At 43.4% G+C, this 23,881-nt stretch overlaps 1 protein-coding gene across 3 annotated transcripts in view; it reads left to right on the top strand.

The window, feature by feature from the left end:
- The first annotated feature begins 518 nt into the window (after positions 1–518).
- Positions 519–23,881, top strand: part of SMAP2 (small ArfGAP2) — a 50,406-nt gene continuing 27,043 nt past the window's right edge. For 2 of the 3 annotated variants that reach the window (XM_068964244.1, XM_068964243.1), the window contains exon 1: positions 519–1,011. In XM_068964244.1, coding sequence (XP_068820345.1) covers positions 909–1,011 — 103 coding nt within the window. In that variant the 5' untranslated portion in view covers positions 519–908. The remainder of the gene's footprint in view (positions 1,012–23,881) is intronic. The other variant, XM_068964245.1, reaches the window with a different exon arrangement.

The following is a 23,881-nucleotide window of genomic DNA, read 5'->3' as shown; positions in this document are numbered from 1 at the left end:
TGGTCCAACTCTCATATACATAATGACTATTGGAAAACCATAGCTTTGGACCTCTGTTAAGAGGTTTAGAAGGTACGACTCTTCTATTTGGCTGTTGAAGGAAAGAATAAGCTTTGGAGAATTCACAACCCAAAGGTTACATAAGGATGGTAAAATTTTAACTCATAGAGAGGTTTGGGGGATAATGTTGGGATCACTCATAGAAAGCGCTCAGCACAGTGCCTGGCACGTAGTAAGAGCTCAGTTATTTGTTGTTTCCCTTCACTTTCCTCCACTCCCTCCACCCGCTCTCCGCCTGCTCCATTCATTCTTTTCCAAGGACATGCAGGGGGCGTGCCCAATCCCCCCTCCGCCCCATCCAAGCCCCACCCCTCGCTTCTGCCCGGATTGGTTCTTGAGAAGCGGAGCGGAGGGAAGAGCCCAGTCCGGAGCGGTGGGGGCGGGGCGCATGCGCGGGCTGGGCTGGGTGGAGGAGGAGAGGAAGAGCTGCCGGAAGTAGGCGGCCGAGGTGGTGGCAGAGCAGGCGGCAGCTGCCAGGGAAACCGAGGCGCGGGAGCCGTAGCCCGCTGACAGGCAGGCCCGGGGGTCGTCTCTGCGCCCGGCAAAAGCAGGAGGCCCGAGCGTCCCTGTTGCCTGGGCCGAGGGTCCCTGCCTGGTCCGACAGCCTCTTTGGGACCTGGGCCTTTCCCTAAGCCCGCCAGGGGGCGCCGCCCTGAGGGGGCTGCAGAGTTGGGGGGCAGGCGCGGCTGACTGGAGAAGGGGCGCTGGATCGGGCAAGGGGAGAGGGCTCCCGCGTTCTCAGGAGGTGCCCTGGGCCGGGGACCGGGAGTCCTCACCTCCGGACTGAGGCAGGGGTTTCTGGGGGCTAGGAGGGCGCGTCGCCCTCTGCCCCCGCCGGCACCCTGGCCATGACGGGCAAATCGGTGAAGGACGTGGATCGGTACCAGGCGGTCCTGGCCAACCTGCTGCTGGAGGAGGATAACAAGTTTTGTGCGGACTGCCAGTCTAAAGGTAGCGCATCCTTCCTTGCGGGCGAGGGGTCCAGCCTCCGGGCGACACGGGGGAGGCGACCTGTGTGGGGAGGGGGGAGGTCTCTAGAGCTTAGGGGGCCCCGACCGTCTAAATGGTAACGCGTGCTTCCCTCGTTGAGGAGGCTGCTAGGTGTTCTGGGGCGCCGGGATTGGTGTGGGGAGAGGTTGCGAGGGCGAGTGTGTGTGGTTGAGGCTGGGGTGGGGGGCGGGGGCGGGGATGGTCGGGGTTGGGGGAAGTGGCATGGTGTGTGCAGGTGAGAATGTCTACATTTCAGGGCTCTGAATGAGTTCTGCGCCGACTGTCAGTGCAGCTCGCAGCCTTCCGCTTGCAAAGCTGGGGGTGAACTGCAGCGGGGCGGGGAGGGGGTGGGGAGGAGAGGGAAGTGAGATGACGGGGAGGAAAACTGCTTAAATGGTTTTTAAAGGTGGGGAGCGTGGCTGCCTGCTATTTGGTTAGCAGTTCCTTCTGTCATTTTACAGCCTTGCTGAGATCTGACAGAGTGCTTAGGTGGCTTTCCTCTTCCAGGATGTGTGGAGGGGGGAACTGGCTTATGCAGTGACACAGTGCGGATTTCTAGACAGCCTAGCCCTGGCTTGTGGAGTGTGCTGGAGGCCTGATGTGTGTGTGGTGGCAGGAGCTAGCAGATTGTGGCTGTAGTGCAGGATCGGCTTAATCAGTGCAGAGAAGGAAACAAGGGCTGCATCGAATTTGTTACTTCCATGGCGATCATCCTTCTAAAGATGAAATATGATCATGGCAGAGTCTTTGTTTTCTGTGCCCTCAAAGATTCATGATTTGGTACAGTTACAAATTGGTGTGCTACCAAAGCTTGCTTATTAGTGAAATATTTGCACTTGAGATTGATAGATTACAAATATTTTGTTTCCTTATTTTCTTTCTGAATTCTTTGGAATATAAATTGGAGTTGGGAAAATTCCTTTTTTGGTTTGGGAGCTATTGCTAATTTACTTTTGTTCATAATGCAGTGAATTCACCTGGATTGTTTGTCATATAGCATGTTGGGCGTATAGTACACAACAAAGATTCAAATATATTTGTCTTTATCAGTATTGAGAAAGGAATTACATGCTTAATTGATACTTTACTTAATTACCTTTTATTTTGCAGAAGTAAGGTTATGTAAGGAGATGGGGGAGAGAGACATTGATTTGGACACCTGGTAGTATATTTTAGTGCCCTTTACCCATGGGTAAATGGCATGTGCCATTAGGAAAGTAGATCCCCTGACTTCTTTCCTGAATTTTTGCATTGGCAAGAATTCATTTTAAAAAGTATTGTAGAATCAGTTTATGTTGAGTAGGTTAATTTCTTATAGTTGACTCTCATGAGATCTTCTGCTAGCTCTATGGGAAGATTTGGCTTAAAATTTGGGAGTATATCTCTTTGGGTTGACTCAAATTCCCTTGTGTCCTCAGTTGACAGATCTTGAGTTACAGTGAAGCAACCCACTGAGTGAGCACTGCTCCATTTGGGGAGTCAGATACCATGTTTATAATCGGTACCACCCCTATCCCCCACTTCCCATACCACTCTTGTACTTACTCATATTCCAACAAAACATAGCACATAGAAGAGAGGTTGATTCATCACCTCCAAATTTTCTGTTGCTCTTTATCAACAGAATTACTGGGGATCAGGTAATAAAACATTAGTCAGTTCATTCTTAATGAGAGATGGTAACTGCTGGGCTGTAAACTTTATTAACTGCTTTTGATAGTAGAATCCTGGGTCCTGAAATGATTTATTTTCACAAATTAGCTTTACATTTTGGCTTGGTGGCTTCAGTGACTTGGCCATTCTATTAAAAATGAGATGACAATGTGTCAGTCAGTCGTCGTTCAGTTCAGGTCAGCAAGATATTTGTGGCCTCAGTTTTCGCAGTTTATGAGTTAGCTAGCCCCTTCTACTGTTTGAACTCCTCCCATTCATTTTCCCGCTCCTTTTTCCTGACTGTGGTTGTCGTAATGGTCATGTGGACAAATGTCGAATCGTGGAAGGAAGAGACACTTGAATCCGTAGATTAAGTTATCTCTTAGCTCTGGTAAAAAACACATTTAGTGGGAGGAGGAATTTTAAAGCCGTAGGCTAAAATGAGGTTTGTACTTGGGTATTTATCTGTAAGTCTCATGTCCTTTCTTACTTAGAAAATTGAGAGCTTGATTGTGTAGGACCTAGTGAGTGATTGCTTACTAATCCATTAACATAAAATCAGATGATGTAACCCTGAACTGCAGACCTGTGAACAGGTATTTTTGTAATGTTTAAAAATAACTCTGGCAGTAATTCTTAAAAAAAATTCTTATCCTGATTTAAGAATGATATTATAAGATACGTAATTTGAATATCAGAATAGAGAATAAACATGTGTTCTCTTTGTGTAGTACAAGTTTTGTTGGTTCTGGGTTTTTTGTTTTTGTTTTTAACTCTCTTGAGCATAAGACTCACAAGTTACCTCTAAGGCATTGAAATAATTTATGTGGGAATGGAGGCCACTTTGGTACTACCTTTAAAACAAATGCTTCAACTTGCTTTAGGCTGAAAGATGTTTCATCACCCAAAGCCTTTAACTTACTGTGACCTTTAGGGTAAAATTTTGGGCTGACTGAAGTTGTGGTAGAAGAGAGAACAAACATACTGAAAATTTCAGATATGTTTAACTCCACCTTGTTGAGGCCAGGTCCCATTTTTGGAGGTTTAGTCTGTAGCTCTGCAGTTCCATATTTTGTCTGTATGCCTGGAATAACTCCTAATCAGCCTCTTCAGAGAGTGGTTTAGACTGGACACTATCCTGCTGCTGCTGCTGCTGCTAACTCGCATTAGTCATGTCCGACTCTGTGCGACCCCATAGACGGCAGCCCACCTGGCTCCGCTGTTCCTGGGATTCTCCAGGCAAGAACAGCTGGAATGGGTTGCCATTTCCTTCTCCAGTGCATGAAAGTGAAAAGTGAAAGTGAAGTTGCTCAGTCGTGTCCGACTCTTAGTGACCCCATGGACTGCAGCCCACCAGGCTCCTCTGTCCATGGGATTTTCCAGGCAGGAGTACTGGAGTGAGATGCCATTGCCTTCTCCGGACACTATCCTATTTACCATGAAAGGATCTACCTTTCTGATGTCCTGAATACTTATGTCCATTGTTGGGATGTTCCTTTCTCAGTATCAAGGTTCATGAAAAAATGAGAGCTGTTTAATGAGCAGAGAATTAGAACGGAAGAAATTTGATGGTCTTGAGGAATATTTACTTTCAACTGTGAAATACCACATAGAATTCTGGAGTCTGACAGAAAGTTTGTAATATCTTTTTACTGCTCTGTTCTTCTCCTACACTCCATCTCGGAAATGTTTCACTTCAAATCACCTGGCCACTGCCTTTGTTCCAGCTCCTAGTACGTGTTCTTAAATTCAGATTTCCTTTTTGAAAAACCACTTTTATGTGGTTCAAAATTCAAAAAGTTCAAAAGGGAATACATTCAGTGAAAAGTTGTTTTCCTGTCCCTGATCCCTTAACCAGCTTTTCCCAGTGCTTCTGGAGGTAATTTATTATGTGACTTTTAAGAGATGATACATACATAGACAATTTCATTTAAATATATTCCTTTCCAGTGCTTTCATGCAAATAATAGCATGTTAGCCAAAGTCCATGGCACCCTGCGTTCTTTTTCTTCTTTAATATTTACTTATTTGGTTTTTTTTGGCTGTGTCAGGTCTTAGTTGCAGCTCACGGGATCTTTCATTGTGGTGCTTGGGCTGAGTAGTTGCAGTGGGTCCAGTAGTTGGAGCACACAGGTTTCGTTGCCCTGCAGCATACGGGATCTTTGTTCCCTGACCAGGGATTGAACCTGCATCCCTGCATTAGCGGCAGATTTTTAATCACTGGACCATCAGGGAAGTCCCAACCTTTCACTTTTTCAATCAAGTGTACAACATGAGGGGCATGGAGATTCCCTCTCCATGCACAGTAAGGAGTGTCCCCATTCTCTCAGGGTATAAAGTTGAAAGATATGCATGATTTGGAAACATCTGCTCTCATTGAAGTCATCTTAGACAGTGTCCTAGCCCCCGTCCATAGCACCTGTAAGCTCACCTTTCAGGTTCAAAGAATCAGAGTTGTAGACTTTTAAAAATATGTATTTATTTATTTTTGACCTCTTCAGATCTTAGTTGCCCCAAGGCATGTGGGATCTCAGTTCTCCAACCAGGGATCAAACCCACATCCCCTGCATTGAAAGACAGATTTTTCCAATGGAAGGACTTCCAATGGAAGGACCACCAAGGAAGTCCCAGAGCTGTAGGCTTCTGTTGGGAAGTAAAAGTCACGTCTGACTCTCTGTGACCCCGTAGACTGTACAGTCCATGGAATTCTCCAGGCCAGAATACTGGAGTGGGTAGCCTTTCCCTTCTCCAGGGGAATCTTCCCAACCCAGGGATTGAACCTAGGTTTCCCGTGCATTCCGGATGGATTCTTTACCAGCTGAGCCACAAGGGAAACCCAAGAATACTGGAGTGGGTAGCCTATCCTTTCTCCAGGAGATCTTCCTGACTCAGGAATCGAACTGGGGTCTCCTGCAGTGCAGGCAGATTCTTTATCAACTGACCTATCAGGGAAGCCCTTTGATGTTGGAACATCCAATTAAACTCTATTATTCTGCTTATTTTAGCTTTGGGACCTTTAGCACACCACCTAACTTTCTCAGTTTAACTTTCCTCATTCGAAAAATAAAAATGCCTTGTAAACTAAAGTGTTACACACATGTAAGCACTATTTATCATTACTATTGCTGAACTCATTTATTTCATCTTAATTTTATTCATTCTTTCCACTTTCAGACTTTATTCCCTTAAATACCCTAGTTACTGGAAGCCACAGTTAGAATGACTCACTGAATAACTCACTGAATAGAAAACTCACCTAGTTTTTAAGCCAAAACCATTTCCTATATTTGATTCTAACTCTGGTAGATTCATCTCTAGTTTTGCTTTACTTTTTTTTTCTGTCAATAGCTAAATCATTGCTTGCTGAATATCATTCCTTAGAACATGAACATTGGTATCATTTTAAAATTATTTTAGCTGTATCTGTGGCACCTTTTAAGAGATTTTTTTCTTAATTGCCGCAGACCTGGACAGTAGAAGGTATTTTCCTTCCATCTCTAGTTAGACACCCTTCTCCAGCCAAGATCAAATAACTCTCAGTCCTTTTACAGCTCATGCACCTTAACTCTGACCATTGTAGTTAGGCTGACAGAGTTTTACTGACAGTAATTAAAGTCCCTGTTAGGTTGTCATTTATTTTATTTTATTTATTTATTTGGTTGCGTAGGGTCTTGGTTGAGGCACACCAGATCTTGGCTGTAGTTCACAGGCTTAGGTGCTATGCAGCATGTGGGATCTTAGTTCCCTGACAAGGGATTGAACCTGCATACCCTGCACTGCAAGGCAGATTCTTAACCACTGGACCACCAGGGAAGTCCCTAGGTTGTCTTTTAATATCAACTTATTCAACCTGTTCCCTGGGAGACATTTTCCTATTAGTTCTCTCTGTCCTTTAAATTTCATCTGGCAGCAGTGGGATAGAAAGTACAAAATGCCTTGTCTTCTGAGGGTGCAATCCCACACTGCATGTATTCATTCAGAAAATGCTCTTAAGCACCTGCTTTGTGTCAGACACTACCAAGACATGTAGATTAAAAGATAGGGCCTTTGGTCTCAGGGATTTTGTAGTCTAATGGGCAAGCAGATGTGTAAACAGATAAATGATGCAATGTAGTAATTATCACTGTAGCATTGTGTACAGGGAGAAATGAAAGCATTGAAGAAAGCAAGCAAGTCTGCTTAGGAAGTCATGGCTCAGAGAGACAAGAAGGCTATGTCTTAAATGAGAAGCATGATTTTGTCAGGTGAATTTAGGGGACTTTGCATTCCAAGCCGAGGAAGAAGAACGTGCAAAGCCTCCAAGACGTGCTGTGATGTGTGTGTGAGATTCTTTAGTATATTCTCATTACATGCTGGGGATTGACAAGGGCTAAGGTAGGCAGAGACACGTCAGATTAGCTCTGCAGTTGACTTGCTGTGTGGCACTGAAATTATGAATATGCATTAGACTCTCTGTTATGTAAGAAACCCACAGTACTGGAAGTCCACCTGCTACTCAAATGGAGTTGTAAATATAGCAAACATGAAATGTTTTCTAATTGCTGAGTAGTAAGGAAGGTCAGAGTATTGTGCCCACCAGATCTCCCTTCATGAGTACATTCATTTATCTTAAAGAAGTATAGTGGGATGCCAGCCGCAGATGACATGCTGTTTCTGGAGTTGATGACTTTGGATTTTTGAAGCTGAGCATGCTTTCACACTCAAGCAGTCTAAGAGTATTTTATGCAAGCCCTTGGTTGTTCAGTGCTTGTGTGTGTGTTCAGCTGTGTCTGACTCTTTGCGACCCCCTCCAGGCTCCTCTGCCCATGGAATTTTCCAGGCAAGAATACTGGAGTGGGTTACCTTTTGTTTCTCCAGGGGATCTTCGCAACCCAGGGATCGAACCTTTATCTCTTGTGTCTCCTGTATTTGGCAGGCGGATTCTTTACCATGAGCGCCACTTGGCAAGCTGGATGTGTAAACAACAGGCAGCTGCAGCCACATCTCTCAGTATACCTTTCACCAAATCTATTGCTTTTAAATAAATCAGAAAACAACCTTTCTGCATTTTTCCTCTGATATCGTGGTATGTAGGTGGCAGCTTTCTTGGGCAGAGTTGTCTGTATAACTGTTCACCACATGAGTCATTGTCTGTTTCTGTTCAGGCTAAAAATTCCGTCTTGGAAATAATGTCATGCAGTTGGAGACCACAACACTTGACTCGTTATGTGCATTGTGGCTGGCTTTGTGATACTGGAAGCTACCTGCGCCATAGGGAGGAGATAAAGTGACATTAAATGGACTCAAGCTCAATTCCTCCAAGTGATAGCTCCTGTGAAAAAGATACCCAGCAAGAATCTGCATCAAACACTCATGTGTTTTTCATTTAAGCATACAGTGCTTAACTTTTATTATTGTGTCTGCCTAAATCCTTATCACAGTTATATTTTTGTTTGAGCAATTTGCCAGTTTAAGTAGATACTAACTTTGAAGAAGTTTTATACTGGCCCCTGGAATGTGACAGTTCAGCATACCATACTGAAAAGGTAGGAACCAAGTCTATGTAGAGTAGAACCCCTTAAAGTTAATTCACTTTTACCAAATTCCTCTATTTTTAAAGAAATATTCCTCTCATAGTTAACTTCTTAAAATTGTAATTTGCCGCAGTTCACTAGAAAGTAAGCTGCATGAGGGCAGGAGTTTTGTGCCTGTTTTGTTCAATATAGTATTCCCAGCACCTAGTATGGTCGGGCACAGGTCAGGCTCTCAGTAAATATTTGCTTGAATGATACAAATCCTTTGTTTCTTATTAAAAGAAATCCTTTATAACTTTTCTGAATATTTGTGTAATTCTTAGGAAATCTAAGTTTTAAAAATATATTTAAAAGTCAGGGACCCTTCAGAGAAACAGAAAACACTACAGGAGATATAAGCAGAGGGAATTTAATGTGGACTAGGTTCCATAGGTGATAAAAGGGCCAAGAAGGTCAGTGGGCTGGTGAGACAGCCCAGAGATTGGCAACACCTGGGACCTCCTATGCCCTAAGGAAATTAGAAGGTGCTGATGCCAGCAAAGGCCAGAAGCCTGAGCCATCTGCAGTGACCAAGACGAGTGGAAAGAAGAGCTGTCTGGTGGCAGCTGGAGCTCGGACCAAGTAAGACAGAGAGTGTTACCCCGGCTTCCCCCCTTCTCCCGCCTCTTTTCCTTATCAGTTCCTCCCATTGATGGAACTTACCAAGAAATTAGTTGGCAGGGAAGCCTGGGAGATGTAGTTCCCCGTGATAGTGTGGAGGAAGAGGAGGATCCAAATTGAGACAGGCAAAGGCACTTGAATCCCCAAGATGTGGTTCTTTCTGCTTGTAAGAGAACAGTTGAGTTATTTTGGACAAAGGATAAGGAGGGTGTTCAGGCCAATGCTTCTAAAGGAGCTTAACTGTTGCCAAAACAATAATTAGTCCTGGGAAGTAATGTAACAACTCAGTCATTGCCTGTTTAATTAGGATGCATGACTTCTGTGGAATCTGTATTTGACTTTCCCTCTCTGCCAGGAGCAGTTTATCGTTTGGTTACTTGGAAAATAAGTTCCCACCCTGATTCTGGAAGCTTTAGGCATGATGTGTATACACTGAGCTTGTCCCATCCACAACTAAATACTCGGTCGGTAGCACTTAAGATATGCAAAGAGTTTTGAGGATTGCAGCCTTAAAACATGGTACGGATTAGACTTTTCTGATTGTTAAGCTGGAGCCAATTTTCCTTGCATTGGGTATCTCTCTAAATAGTTTGATTGGTTTGTCTGTTCCCCTGCCTCAACAAGCTTAGATCAGTTAGCACTGGGGGAGAGTGGCGAGATCACTGGACGTACTGTCTTCTGTGTTGCTGTTGCTCAGCCACCTAGCCATGTCCGACTCTGCCGTCCCACGGACTGAAGTCTGCCAGGCCTCTCTGTTCCTCAGCATCTCCCGAAGTTTGCTGAAGTTCGCTGCTGTCTTCTATACTGGACCTGAAAAATATTCTGTCTTGTTCAGAAGGGTGCTGCTGTTCCTTGTAAAGACAAGGCTTCTCAGGTTATTGCTGCCAGTTTCCTTCTTGATGATGAGGTGTTTAATGAGTTATGTGATACAAGTTGAGCACTTTGTAGAAGTGCTTTTTTTGTCAATCGGGTCGCCTGCCTTTGGGCGCCTGCCACATTATTGGAATTGGTGGAACTAGGCCAGCAAGGGTTTTTCAGTGGAGTGTGAGTATGTTTGCTTTTAGGTGGTTATTTTCCTGCAGAAGCTATGGATAAGGACCTCTCATTGAGTAAAGTTATCAGTGGTAAAAACTGCATAGGTTTCATTGTTCTTCTCTTCTTTTCCAAAACTTAGTTTCCTCATAGCAGGTATTACTATAATTCACACATGTGATTGAAGTGTAATTTGGTATTATAAAAAGCATATCTCTTCCCAGAGTACCAGTTCTTCCCAGCCAGTCCCTTTCACCTTAAGAGGTACACCTATGTGTTTTTGAAGCCTCATGTTTAATAATTACAATATTTCACTACTGTATTTGACTCTTCCATTTTCCAAACTTTCTCCTTTCCTACCCCACTCTTCTGGCTCCTGTATTTCCCCCACAGGCTTTGTGGATGCTGGTCCATTGATGGCTGAACTGCAGGTTTCTTCCCCGTGGAAAACCCCAGAGATGAGCCAAATCTGCCTTCAGCTGTGGCCACCCATCAGCGTAAGGTCACCCTGGTGGTCGTCTTCAGTTTGTGCATCACTCCCCTGAGCCCCCATGTGCCCTCTTGTGTGGCTGGAACCTGCCCTGGGGTCCCACCTCTGCAGCCTGTTGCTGGGATTTAATTGTTGCTGCTCATTTTCAAATAATGTTAAGTAGCTTTCTGACCATTTTTGTTGACCATAGCCCTCTTTTCCCCATTTGTATATTTCCTATGGGTATTCTGGTTTGCTTTTTAAATAGCTGTTGGATATGGTTTATTTAGAAAGTACTGGATTTCATAAGCGTACTTGGAAAATGCTTTGTTTATCCTTACTTAATTTCAAGTCAAAACTTTCAAAAAGAACTGTCTTAATCAGAAACAATGAGTACCGGATCCCTCAGGCTTCATGTCATTTCTCCTCACCCAAGAAACAAACGTGTAACCTTTTCCATTTTATGATGTACTGAAAATAATAGAGCAAATACAGGAGGAGGAGAGACTTACTCTCAGCTGCAGCTGATAAGCCTGTCCCCGCATAGAGATGTGTGGAAATAGAGCACTTTTTCTTTCCCTCTATTGCAAACAGCCACACTGTCTTTCATGGCAGTTGCTGGTGATGGGAAGTCCATAAATATCCCCATGCCTCTGTCACAGAGCTCACATCTTGAGATGTGGGTTTACATGCTAATCCTGCAGTGTTATTTCCTGAAGGCACACACAGTGAATTTTGACTTCTTCCTCTTTTCTTATCTTAGTGGAAGTCCCCTGTGTGTGTGTGTGTGTGTGTGTGTGTGTGTGTGTGTGTAAATTTAGAAATGAGTTCTCTACTGTTTCAAGTCTTGAGTTTAAAATCGTCTTAATATTATTTAGATGGTTTTTGTTCTAGTGCCTTCAAAAAGTAATTACCTACAGAATTTTCCATCCTGTGCTGTTGATGAAGGGGGCATTGGTGTCTCTTCATGTTGACACTTTACCTCTTGGGTTATAACTGACCCAAGGAAAGAGGAAGGAAACTCCCTATTCTAATCGTGATGCTTGTGTTCAAAATAGCTGGAAACAATGGACTTAATGGAGACCATTTGAAATGTGACAGCCGATTTGAAAAAGAAAGAATGAAAAGACTCAGCCTCTTCTGCTGTGTCTAAACCGTTTTTATTGCGAGAATAGCTTTAAGGGACTGGGAACGTTGTCTCACCCAAGGTAGATGTCAGGAGATGAGTTAGAGGAACTGTTTCAGACTGAGGGGAATTTTGAGGTCTTTCTGGTGGTGTGAGTGTTGTGTTAACATTCCTAGCTCTCCTGTGAGAGAAAGGAAGCATCATTAAATACAGCATTGGAATCAGGAAGATTCCAGCTCAGCTCCCCTGAGCCTTCTGACTTGGTTTTGAGCCTTGTCTATGAGTAGGCATCTGACACAAGTGACTCAAATTAAGGATCGATAGGAACAGATTCCCAGGCCAGTTGTGCTTATTAGGTAAACATCATTGAATGCGATTTCTCTAAAAAAGAAAAACTGTATCTTCTTCTCATTATGAAAGTTATTCATATTTGTGATGGAAATCATTGGAAAGTATGAAAAAGTATAGTAATGTAGAAGATATTTCATATAATCCTTATCACCTATTTATACTTAAGCTTATACTACTGTAATATAATATCATTGTTTTGCTTAATATTATCATAAGCATTTTTCCTGACATTAAAAACGTTTAAATGCCTTTATTGTACTCCACTGTTTGAATATATCATTACTTAATTCTTGCCCAGTTGTTGGACATTTGGGTCTTAAAGTTTCAGGATTATAAAATTTTTTATAACGAGACAGTGTGAATTTTGGTGTTGCTGTTAGACTGATGGGTTATTTATGCATTCAGAGTTGAGTAGTGATGTGTGCCTTCTAATTTTAAGGAGTTGTCAGAGGGTTCTCCGGTTGAGCCCCTGTGGAGACGGCCTTGCTGTGGGGGCTGTTGTTTTGAACTGCCTCATTGTAGTGGACATTTGAGACAGGAGCAGAGAGCTGGGGAGAATCCAGGCTTAACCATAAGGAACAGATTTACAGGACATGATCATAGCAAGATGGGCCAAGTTATATTTTTATATCTGACGTGCACTTTGCACATTTATGTACTTGATATGTGGAACTGTTCTGTCGAGCCATTGATCAGCATCTTATTTTGTTCATACAGGCCTCCTTCACTTAAACTCAGTCCAATGGGAAGAAGGATTAGAAGCCCTACTGCGGTGGAAAGGGGATAACAGCCACTGGTTTTTGCTTTTGTTTTACAAGGCTTTCTTTCGACTGTGGGTTCAAAAGGACAGGGAACATGTTCCATGTTTCCCTGTTACCTGATGCTCAGCATCTGCTGCGTAGTGTCTGTGCTTCTGGAAACAGTGTTTTTGGAGTATAATCTGCAACATTGTGTTAGTTTCAGATGTACCGCAAAATGATTGAGGTACACACACAGACACTCACACATACGTGTGTGTGTATACACATTCTTTTTCATTATAGGTTATTAAAAGATATTAAATATAGTTCCCTGTGCTATACAGTAGGTCCTTGTTGTTTATCTGTCTTATCTATAGTAGTGTGTATATCTTAATTCCAGACTCCTAATTTATCTTCCTACCCACAAAAATTTTGGTTTTGGGTTGAATTACTTTACATTTGCCCCCAGGATCATCTTTTTCTCATCTCTTTCCAATGCGCGCTCTCGACTGGGTTGGGTGCAGAATGATGTTGTTTGGTGAATGGGGTAGAGCGTGTTCTGTGGGCATCGTGAACACTATCCTAGTCATGCATGTTCAGGTCATACTCTTTTTCCTGTTTTATTTTTTGAAAGTCACCTTTATCCTCTCAACTCAGATATTTGAAGCTCTGCCACACTGCAGGAAGCCCAGCAGGTGAATTTCCTGGTTGCTTTGTGATCATTGCTTTTGTGTGCCATTTCTTCTGTGTGCTCCTGGCATCTGTGCCACGTTGAAAGCTGGAGCCAGTCACAAAGCTAGCACTCTGTCCTTTCCATAGGAGGTTTTAGTGTGACACGTCACTGGGCGGGGGAGTGTATCGGGGGGTATGAAACAGGAGGCTGAAACAGTAGCCCTTTAGCCTTTCTTGTGGGATGGGAGTAAATATTTAGACGCTGTTCTCAGGTGCTGTAGAAATTAATCATAACCTGGCAGCGCTTTTAGAAGCTCTCTTTGTCCCTGCTGGAACAGGTTTGTCTAATTTGAAGAACCTTGCTTTGGCTTTTTTGAAGCTGTGTTTTTCCTTGAGACCTGCCCTGGGTCCCCCTGTGTAAAGTTCCCTTTGCAGAACTTTCTATCCACACAGCTGGCATCTTGCCCCATCCCCTTCTGACCTGTACCTCATTATACCCAATTGTGAAACACCTGGCTTGTGAAACCTTGTAGTGAATGTCTTCCTCTGGAAGGGTAGATCTCCACCTTTGCTCTGCTCCCTTAAGGCAGGGCTGTTTCAATGACTAATATTCTGTGTCACTGAACTAACTGGCTGTACTTTGATCCCAGGATTCATTTCTGTTCTGCTGTTTGTTTAGGAATGAAAGTCCTCTAGCTTTTGCGTGCGGTTGTGATGCGATTAAACTGGCACTGGTTTTCCATCTGCTGGGAAAGCGGCACACCGGTGTGAAAGGGAGAAGTTCACATCTGTGGTCTTTTGCACGAGTCCATCTGCTGACTCGGAAGGTTTTGTGTAAAGCCTCTCTCTGCCTGTGTGAAAAGCATGAGCTTCCCTTTAAACAACTGAAAAATGAGTTCCGCCTGGCTGCTTGTTCTTCGCTCTCCTCCACTTCTGGGCTTCCTCTGAGGCGGAGGACTGTGGGTGAGAAGGGGTGGGAGATGAACCTTCACACACAAGCTCAGGCATTGGGCTTTCCGGGAGCAGAGAGTAAAAAGTATGTGGTAAGAGATGTGAGAGTTGGACTGTGAAGAAGGCTGAGCGCCGAAGAATTGATGCTTTTGAACTGTGGTGTTGGAGAAGACTCTTGAGAGTCCCTTGGACTGCAAGGAGATCCAACCAGTCCATTCTGAAGGAGATCGGCCCTGGGATTTCTTTGGAAGGAATGACACTAAAGCTGAAACTCCAGTACTTTGGCCACCTCATGAGAAGAGTTGACTCATTGGAAAAGACTCTGATGCTGGGAGGGATTGGGGCAGGAGGAGAAGGGGACGACAGAGGATGAGATGGCTGGATGGCATCACTGACTCGATGGACGTGAGTCAGAGTGAACTCCGGGAGATGGTGATGGACAGGGAGGCCTGGTGTGCTGCGATTCATTGGGTCGCAAAGAGTCGGACACGACTGAGCGACTGAACTGAAGAAAAAAGAGCACTTGAAGAACAGGACATCAATACAGTGACTATTACTGAGCACTGTCTGTGCATAGCGCATTTCAGGTGGAGAAGGATGATTCTGACTCCGCCCAGCTGGTGGTCTCGTCTATGAACTTGGGTGAATGACTTGACCTCTCTGGGTCTTAGATTCTCCAGCTGTGCTTGGACTAGATAATCCTAAAAGTTCTTTCCAGCTTTGAAATTCTGTATCTCAGTGTTTATCTCCTTGTTATGGAGCAACAGAGGCAGCTTTTCTACAGGATTGGTATATTCTTATATCTCACATGCTCCAACCTAAATGGCTTAAAATAAAGATGGCTTCTCTAGGGCAGGACTTCTCAACCTGAGCACTATTCATGTTTGGATACTTTGTTAAGAGGTTGTCCTGTGTAGGAGTTTAGGCAGAACCCCTGGCCTCACCTGTTAGATTCCAGTCCCACTTTCTGCCAGTTGTGACAACTAAAAATGTCCCCAGACCCTGACATTGCCACTTGGGGGGAAGTTACTTCATTTGAGAAGTACTGCTGTGGAGGAAGAAGAGTGGGAATGGAGGATGAAGAGCTATCTCATCGGTCAAGAGCTCTATCCCCCCTCTTTAGTCGCTTATTCTAAAGATATGCCTCCCCCAAATGGGCAGGCTCACTTTGCATCTTCAGTATTTTTTTCAGGATATGAATAGATACTGGTTGCTGCAAAGAGGAAGTTAAAGCTTTAACCGGAAGTAACCTAAAGAACGAAATGTCCCCAGAGGGTGAAGACAATAACTTTTGGTGAATCAAGTTAATATCCATTTCCTGAAGTGAGGTCATGAGCAATAGGAAATTAGTTTAATTATAATGTCAAGTTTTGAAATATCAGGTCCACCTGGCCTTGAAATAATTGCCCAGCTGTCAGCTCAGTGATCCATCTCTATGTGCGTCCTCCCCCCAGCCTGATGAAAGCCATTGAGATAGTGGCTGAAATGTGCTAGCTTTCTTACAAGATCTGGGTTTCATCCTTATTACTTTTCCTACAAAATGTTGGTTTTATTTTATTCTTTTAAAATATTTTAAATTTTTAAACCATTTTTTGAGGTACAATTTACAACACTGTGTAGTTTTAGATCCACAGCAAAGTGATTGTTGTATATATATGTGTGTGTGTGTGTGATTCTTTTCCATTATAGATCATTAAAGATACTGAATATAGTTCCCTGTGCTATACAGTAGGTTCTGGTTGTTTATCTTATTTAGAGTAGTGTGTATTTGTTAATCCTGGGGCTTTCCAGGTGGCTCAGTGATAAAGAATTTGCCTGTTAAGCAGGAGATGCAGGTTCAATCCTTGTGTCAGGAAGATCCCCTGGAGCAGGAAATGGCAATCCACTACAATATTCTTGCCTAGGAAATCCCCTGGACAGAGGAGCCTGGCGGGCTACAGTCCATGGGGTCACAGAAGAGTCGGACACAACTGAGCGGCTGAGCATACACTTTATATTTGTCCCCAGGGCCGTCTTTTTCTCATCCCTTTTCAGTCCACGGTCTTGACTAGGCTGGGTGCAGAATGATGCTGTTTGCTGGTCGGGGTGGAGCGCGCTCTGTGAGCGTCCTTGCTGGGATGTTCTGGGATCCCAGAGCCGTGACACTTGAGCCTGTGTCAGGCTCTGTCCCTCAGTCCTGGCAGGCTCTGAGTTCCATTCCAGCTGAGCCTCTGTGGGAGTAATTGGCCACATGGAGCCTTCAAGCCAAACAATTGTTTGTACTGAGATAGTCTCACTGTTTAGCTCCTAATGAAATAATCTCCTTCCTGCCCCCAATGAAAGCAGCTCTTTTTTATTTCCTCCCTCCCCTTTTCAGAGAAGCCTTGCCTCAGCTACCACTCTTCTAGCTTATTCATAAATGCTTTAAGCAGGGTCTTTGTGTAGAGGAAATTAGCTAGAGCCAAAATATCCCGGCTAACCAGGATACAAGGAACATTAAGGATACCCTTCTTCCTAATTTTCTGTGTAGGATATTTAAGTCACCTTTGTGTGGTTCAATAATAAGGGATTCAAACCTCAGGTCCACATAGGAGAAATACTCATACTAGGTTTTTTAAAAGTATGCCAACTTAGGCAGTTGTTAAAGGAGCTGACAAAATAAAAACATATAAAACCCAGCAACAGAAAAACTGTAGATGAGGGCCATAGGAGTTCTGAGAGAGCCAGAATAGGAAGGAAAAAAGCCTTGCTGGAGAAAGTGGATGGAGCAAGATTTTCACAAAATGATGTTTTGCAAGTAATAGCTCACATAGAGTTGTTGGGAGGTATATTAAGTTCATCCAGAAAGTGTAAGTAATCCAGTTTTCCTTCCTTGTCAAAACTGAGAACCTCCAAAACGTAAATCCAGGAAAGAGAATCCGCAGGTAGAGATGAAAAGGTGTCCAAGTGACCCCAGCGTGTCCTGCTTCTCTATCCGTTGTTGTATGCTTCTCCTGGATTATTAATGCTCTCAGCACACTGCTGCCTCTGCTCTAAAGCTCTAGCTGGTATATACACACAGATTATTTCCTTTGATTCTTTGCTCTTAGCCCTGTTAGCACCATTCAGAACTCTGAGTACAAAGAGGAAGCAAAACTGAGAACTCACCACAAAATATATGAAACTAAAAAACAGTCACTGTTTGAAAGTTTAATTGCTGATCCTGCCTCAGCTTGTTCCCAGTCCATGTTCAGCTTCATAATCCTGAAGTTGCTCGCCTTAGTTTATAAACAGTGTAGATTCTTAAATATCTTGCTTGATTTTTTTTCCCTCAACATCAGGCCCTCCTCCATGGGAAAGGTGCTATTTAACGACCCACCACCAGGAATTTTCTCTCTAGAGAGCTCAACCCAGAGGATAAAGCCAAACTAGCCTTTTTGTGCTGCTGCTGCTCACTTAAGGCTCTTTTACTCATTTCTTAGCAGATAGAGAAATCCAGGCCTCTTCCTAAGGTTACTGGCATAGTCAGAGACCTGATCCTGCAGGTGGATCTCAAGATTCTCCAGAAAGAGAGGGTCTTCCCACTTGGAGGCCCAGCACTGTGTACCCACAACTTTCCTACTGGCTTCTCGTGGGAGCATTTATTTAAAAAGAACTATGAACATACTGTTTTTGTTTTTTTAAGAAGGTAAAATTTTATTTTGTTGGCATAAAATTTGAAAAAATTTAAACAGCAAAGCATATGCTAAACAAAATAACAGGTTAAAGAGAAATTTCAAGAAACAAAAAAAAGTTGCAAAATGAGTTCTCCTAATCTATGCATTTATGGCTAAACCAATAAAAATAGTATTGCTTTTAAGGTTAAAGCGTCTGCCTCCAATGCGGGAGACCTGGGTTCGATCCCTGGGTCGGGAAGATCCCTTGGAGAAGGAAATGGCAACCCACTCCAGTATTCTTGCCTGGAGAATCCCATGGACGGAGGAGCCTCGTAGGCTACAGTCCACAGGGTCGCAAAGAGTCGGACACGACTGAGCGACTTCACCTTCACCTTAGCTGGGGATGTTGTTTTGTTTTTACATTCTTTTAAAAACCAATCAAAATTTTTTGTGATAAGTATTGTTACTTTTATAGATTTTTAATAACAGCTTATTGCACTTCTTGTATTGTTTCAAATTCCACCCGGTCATATCAAGCTTCAATTAATGAACTAAGTGAGGGTCTTTTATTGCAGCCAAAGTACAACAGTTACACTGTCTAATTCTAGAGAGTGCAATAAAGTAGGACTACTATGTTCTTAAGCATTATATTGGGCTTCCCAAGTGGCTTAGTCGTTAAGAATCTGCTTGCCAGTGCAGGGGACGCTGATTTGATCCCTGGGTGGAGATGATCCTTTGGAGAAGGAAATACCAACCCATTCCAGTATTCTTGCCTGGGAAATCCTATGGACAGAGGAGCCTGGCAGACTATAGTTCATAGGGTCACAAAGAGTCACACACGACTTAGCAACTAACAACATTATATTAAATCCTATCTTAGAAATTATCATAAGAGCAAATGTAGCATCAATCGAACAACAGCCATTAAGTAAAAAGAGAGAAAACAAGGTGACTTTTGAAGAGAGGAAGCATAGACAGATGTCCTGCTGTGGTTGTGGATACTGAGGACGTGGCTGCTGTGGGATTAAAGCCAGACCTGACCCTGGGTCCCTCAGCCCTCGGGTTTTAACTCCTCCTTCCCTGGGAACCTGATGAAAGAGAGGGCTGCCCTGACCTCTCTGGCCTCTGCTTGCTGACTAGCAAGGCAGAGGAGTCCTGGGTCGGGGGTGGGGTGGGGGGCAAGGTTGGGGTGAAGCTAGAGTTTAAATTCTGCTTTGGCCCGTTTGTGTCTCCACTTCTTTTCTTAGCTCATTGAGCTTTCTCTCAGTCAACGGAGATGCCAGCCAACTTTGTTGAGGATTTTTTTTCTCATGGGACATGATCCATCTTTGATAGAAGGAAGTGTTTCTTTCCAATTCTCTCTCGAGGTCTTTGGCCAGCTTTCTGTATGAGTTACGCTTCTGGTGTACACTGCTGCTGTTTTCGTACACTTTAGGAAGTTTCTTCTTTTTAAGTTTTTGTGGTTTAAAAAAATTTATTTGAAAATGTGTTTACTTTTGGCTGTGCTGGGTCTTCACTGCTGCGTGTGGGCTCGTCGCAGCAAGCAGGGGCTACGCTCTAGCTGCTCATGGGCTTCTCACTGTGGCGGCTTCTCTTATTTCGGAGCGTGGGCTCTAGGGTACTGGCCTCAGAAGTTGTGGTACACAGGGTTAGTTGGCTCCCTGGCATGTGGGATCTTCGCAGACCAGGGATCGAACCCGTGTCCCCGGCTGGCATTGGCAGGCTGATTCTTAACCGCTGGACCGCCAGGGAAGTCCAGTTTCTTCTTGATTTCTAAGCAGTAAATTCCCTGCTTGATTACCTTTGAGCAAAGTTTCATTATATATTCTTGCTGTGGTTCAGTCAGTATTTCAAGTTTCAGCAGAAGCTTTTGAATTTCACTTTCAAGTTATGAATATTCAAATTGCAGAGAGGCTCGTTCAGTTTGGAAATTTCTCATTTGACTTGTAAGCTCTTTTTCATTTGATTGTCTTCACACAATTTAAAAAATGTTCCTTGCTTTTCTCCTTCAAACCTTTTTAAGGAAATATTTAAGTAACAGCGTAATGAGTCTCTTTGAATTGACTTCTGATTCATAGTCTAGGTGGTCTCCATTTTCTGATCCATTTCTTTTCTTTTTCAACTTTTTATTTTATACTGGGGTATAGCCAATTAACAACGTTGTGATAGTTTCAGGTGAACAGTGAAGGGACTTAGTCATACATGTCTCCATTCTCTCCCAAACTCCCCTCCCATTCAGGCTGCCACATGACATTGAGCAGAGTTCCATGTGCTCTAAGTAGGTCCTTGTTGGTTATCCATTTTAAATATAGGATCCATTCTTTTTGTGTAATTCCAAATTACTGTCATCCATAAAATCTCTAAAGAGAGCAGGGAAATTTATCCTATTTGTCACAGATTTTTAGCTGGCTCTTTTTATCATTTACGATCTATTTCATCCATGTATTTGAGTTTTCAAGCCTTTTTTCCCTTCTTTTCCCACACTCTTTGCCTCCATCATGCAGCTTGTTGGGAAAGCAATCCTAGGTTTTTCTAGAATGAGTGTTTTCAACCATGCCATCCATTCTTTCCCTCTGAAGTTATGCATTCTTCTGAGATGCTTTTAGGGTGTTTTTGCACCAGTCACTAGGGTTTGGAGAGATTTTGATGTATCTTTGAGTGGCCATGTATGTCCTTGAAAGCAAGCCACCATTACTCTGTGTAATGAAAGTTTAGGGGGCTCATGTTTAGTTCTTTTTAGAGAATATCTGTGTCCTCAAGTAAAGAGGTGGACCTGTTTAGATTTTTATTATATTTTGCCATACTCAGTGTTTGTAGTAACAGAGGACTGGGCTCCAGTGGAGGGAAGCATCAACTTATGTGAGAGTCTTCATCCCGGCAGATGTTTTGGCCAGCTTTTTCCCTCTCCTTAGAATATATCAGCTCTCTACTATGAAAACAACCATAGCATCACATACCAGAACCTCCCGGGGGAACCCCAGGAGACTCGGGCTTTGTCTCAAGTTTTCAAAGAGCACCACTAGCAGTACTGCACAGCTGCTGCTCCAGGACTGGCTGGAAAGAGACCTCTGTGGCGGTTGAAGACCTTCTGGGCAGAATCAGGGACTTACCTTGTCCATGAAGGAGTCCCACAGTCTGCCTCAAATCAGAAAAAGGGGTCTGTGGGTAGGAGTTACCCTCTCGAATTTTTCTGTGTGCTGGAACTTGGCAACTGGCAGCTGCACACAGTTTTAGGGGAAGTGATGTCTTTGTTGGTGTATAGAAGAGAGAAAAGGAGTAAAAGGCCCAAATCATGGAAGAATTTAAGCCACATTTAGAAGTTTGGAGTTCAGTTAACAGTGGGGGTGTAAGTTACATGTCTTTGAATGGGGCAGTGACATCATTAGAACGTACCTTGGCAGAATGTCCTTTTCAAAGCCAAACAAACAACAAAGTTCCAACTTGGACCTGGTGCTTTCCCTTCTGAAGTATTCTGGGAAGTAGAGTTGAGTAATAATGGTACAGGCTGGTTGATTTGGGAGTTTGGAAGTTCTTTAGTACTAGAAATATCACCTGAGTGTACGTTACCATCCACTGATGGGGTAACCAGAAAGGAAGAGTTAGAGCCTAAGCCACAGTAAATCCCTGCCGTCTAATAATAAAATAAGGCAAATAAGCTAAATTTGCTGAAAGTTAACTGCCCTTCCTTCGGTCTTTTCACAGTAGTTTAATGAGTTTCAGAGATGCAGTTACTACCTTTTAGGCCATAGCTTTGTGGCTAGTTAAATAACATGAGACGTGTGCAAGTATGTTACTGGACTAGTTCTCAGCAAGGACTGGTTTTCCTAGGCTTTAAGGAAGATAGATAGCCAGTGTGTGAAGAAGCTGAGAAAGTTGCCGCACCCCGCTGTAGACAGGTGCCTTGTTTTAGCTCTGGCCCTTTGACTGCTGTATTGTTTTAGACTTATTCCTCTCTGTAGGCTCTTTTTCGGTTATATTTAACTTTCTGTATCGCCACCCCGCCTCCAGAGCAAAGTCAAGGCTCTTGTTTTGTCTCTAAGCAAGCTCTGCTTAACAAGAGAAAGATGAAGAGTGTCTTCTCCTTTTCCCCCCGCTAGTCCCCAGTCTGCTTCCCTGCTGACTTCCTAGTGTTGCAAGCTTTAATGTCTTTAGAGAAGGACCATTTTAAGTTAACTACTGAAACGGGTTGAGATGTAGATTGACTGCTTATTTCATCAGTGATTGCTCAGCAGTGTTCTGCTTCACTCACCTCCTTTTCCTGGTTACCTGGTAGGAGGATAGTGTTGCTTTGCTTCATTTCCACGGATGGCATAGCAGTTTGTTTGCGTCGTCTGTCCTGTTGTTGACCTCCTGGATTAAGTTGGTTCAACTGGCTTGTATTTTGGTTGAGTGTAGAATAGTTCCTCTCACTAGAATCTCCAAACCTCTGCCTTTATCTTACATTTATTGTTATTTTACATAAATATGGGAGGAGTATAAAAGCAGCACCAGGAGGTTAAAAATGGTAAGAAGGCAGATTAATGGGACTCAGTATAAAGAAGACCTCACTAATATTCAGTGCCATCCAGCAGTAAAATGGCCTTCCATTCCGGGAGGAACCAGATGGAAGGATCTCAGTAACTAATGAGAAGTTTAGACTCAGTGACTTTTTCTTCCCTTTTTAAAAAAATAAATTATTTATTTATTTATTTGGCTGTTCTGGGTCATACTTGTGGCATGTGAGATCTAGTTCCCTAACCAGAAATCAAACCCCGCACCCACCCCCACCCCCACCCCGGTTGGGAGCACAGTCTTAGCCAGTGGACCACCAGGGAAGTCCCTAGACCAAATGACTTCTAATGTTCTTTCCACCTCTGATTTTCTCATTTTTCAATTCCTTGGTATAGTATTTTCCTTTATTCTCTAATCAGTCTCAGAAATCTTTCAATTTGTTTTGTTTCAAACATTTAAAAAGCGTAACTTCTTTTTTCAAAAACGTGAATGTGGACAGTGTCTCTTTTTGACAGAAGGAAAAGACATTTTTGCAAGATGGACCAGGTGGAAAGGGACTGACTTCTCTTGCAGAACAATCTGAGAGCAGAGGTTGATTGAGTAAGCTCTTGTTTTGGCCTCATGGTTCCTTAAAATGTTTTTGCTTACAGAAGTTCAAAGTAACTGTTTATTGTTATTTTGGCATAGGGAACTAGGTGAATTCTCTTTTGGGTAGATGGAAATAGGCTGGTAAACATACCTCCTAGTAGCCCTATGTAATTTCTCCAAGATGCCACTGGTGTTTATGTGTATTCTTCTTTGTAGTAAATCAGGGGTTGAAGGGATATAATGAATGGAACTGAGATAACTAGCATTCAGTTCAGTTCAGTTGCTCAATTGTGTCCTACTCTTTGTGACCCCATGAACCGCAGCACGCCAGGCCTCCCTGTCCATCACCAACTCCCGGAGTCCACCCAAACCCATGTCCATCGAGTCAGTGATGCCATCCAACATCTCATCCTCTGTCGTCCCCTTCTCCTCCTGCCCTCAATCTTTCCCAGCATCAGGGTCTTTTCAAATGAGTCAGCTCTTCACATCAGGTGGCCAAAGTACTGGAGTTTCAGCTTCAACATCAGCCCTTCCAATGAACACCCAGGATGGATCTCCTTGAGGATGGACTGGTTGGATCTCCTTGCAGTCCAAGGGACTCTCAAGAGTCTTTTCCAACACCACAGTTCAAAAGCATCAATTCTTCAGTGCTCAGCTTTCTTTATAGTCCAATTCTCACATCCATACATGACCACTGGAAAAACCATAGCCTTGATTAGACAGACTTTGTTGACAAAGTAATGTCTCTGCTTTTCAATATGCTGTCTAGGTTGGTCATAACTTTCCTTCCAAGGAGTAAGCATCTTTTAATTTCATGGCTGCAGTCACCATCTGCAGTGATTCTGGAGCCCAGAAAAATAAAGTCAGCCACTGTTTTCACTGTTTACCCATGTATTTGCCATGGAGTGATGGGATCGGATGCCATGATCTTAGTTTTCTGAATGTTGAGCTTTAAGCCAACTTTTTCACTC

This window comes from Capricornis sumatraensis, chromosome 2 (assembly GCF_032405125.1).
Source record: "Capricornis sumatraensis isolate serow.1 chromosome 2, serow.2, whole genome shotgun sequence".
In the NCBI taxonomy this organism is placed as follows: domain Eukaryota; kingdom Metazoa; phylum Chordata; class Mammalia; order Artiodactyla; family Bovidae; genus Capricornis; species Capricornis sumatraensis.
This window is presented reverse-complemented; position numbering and strand designations above follow the sequence as displayed.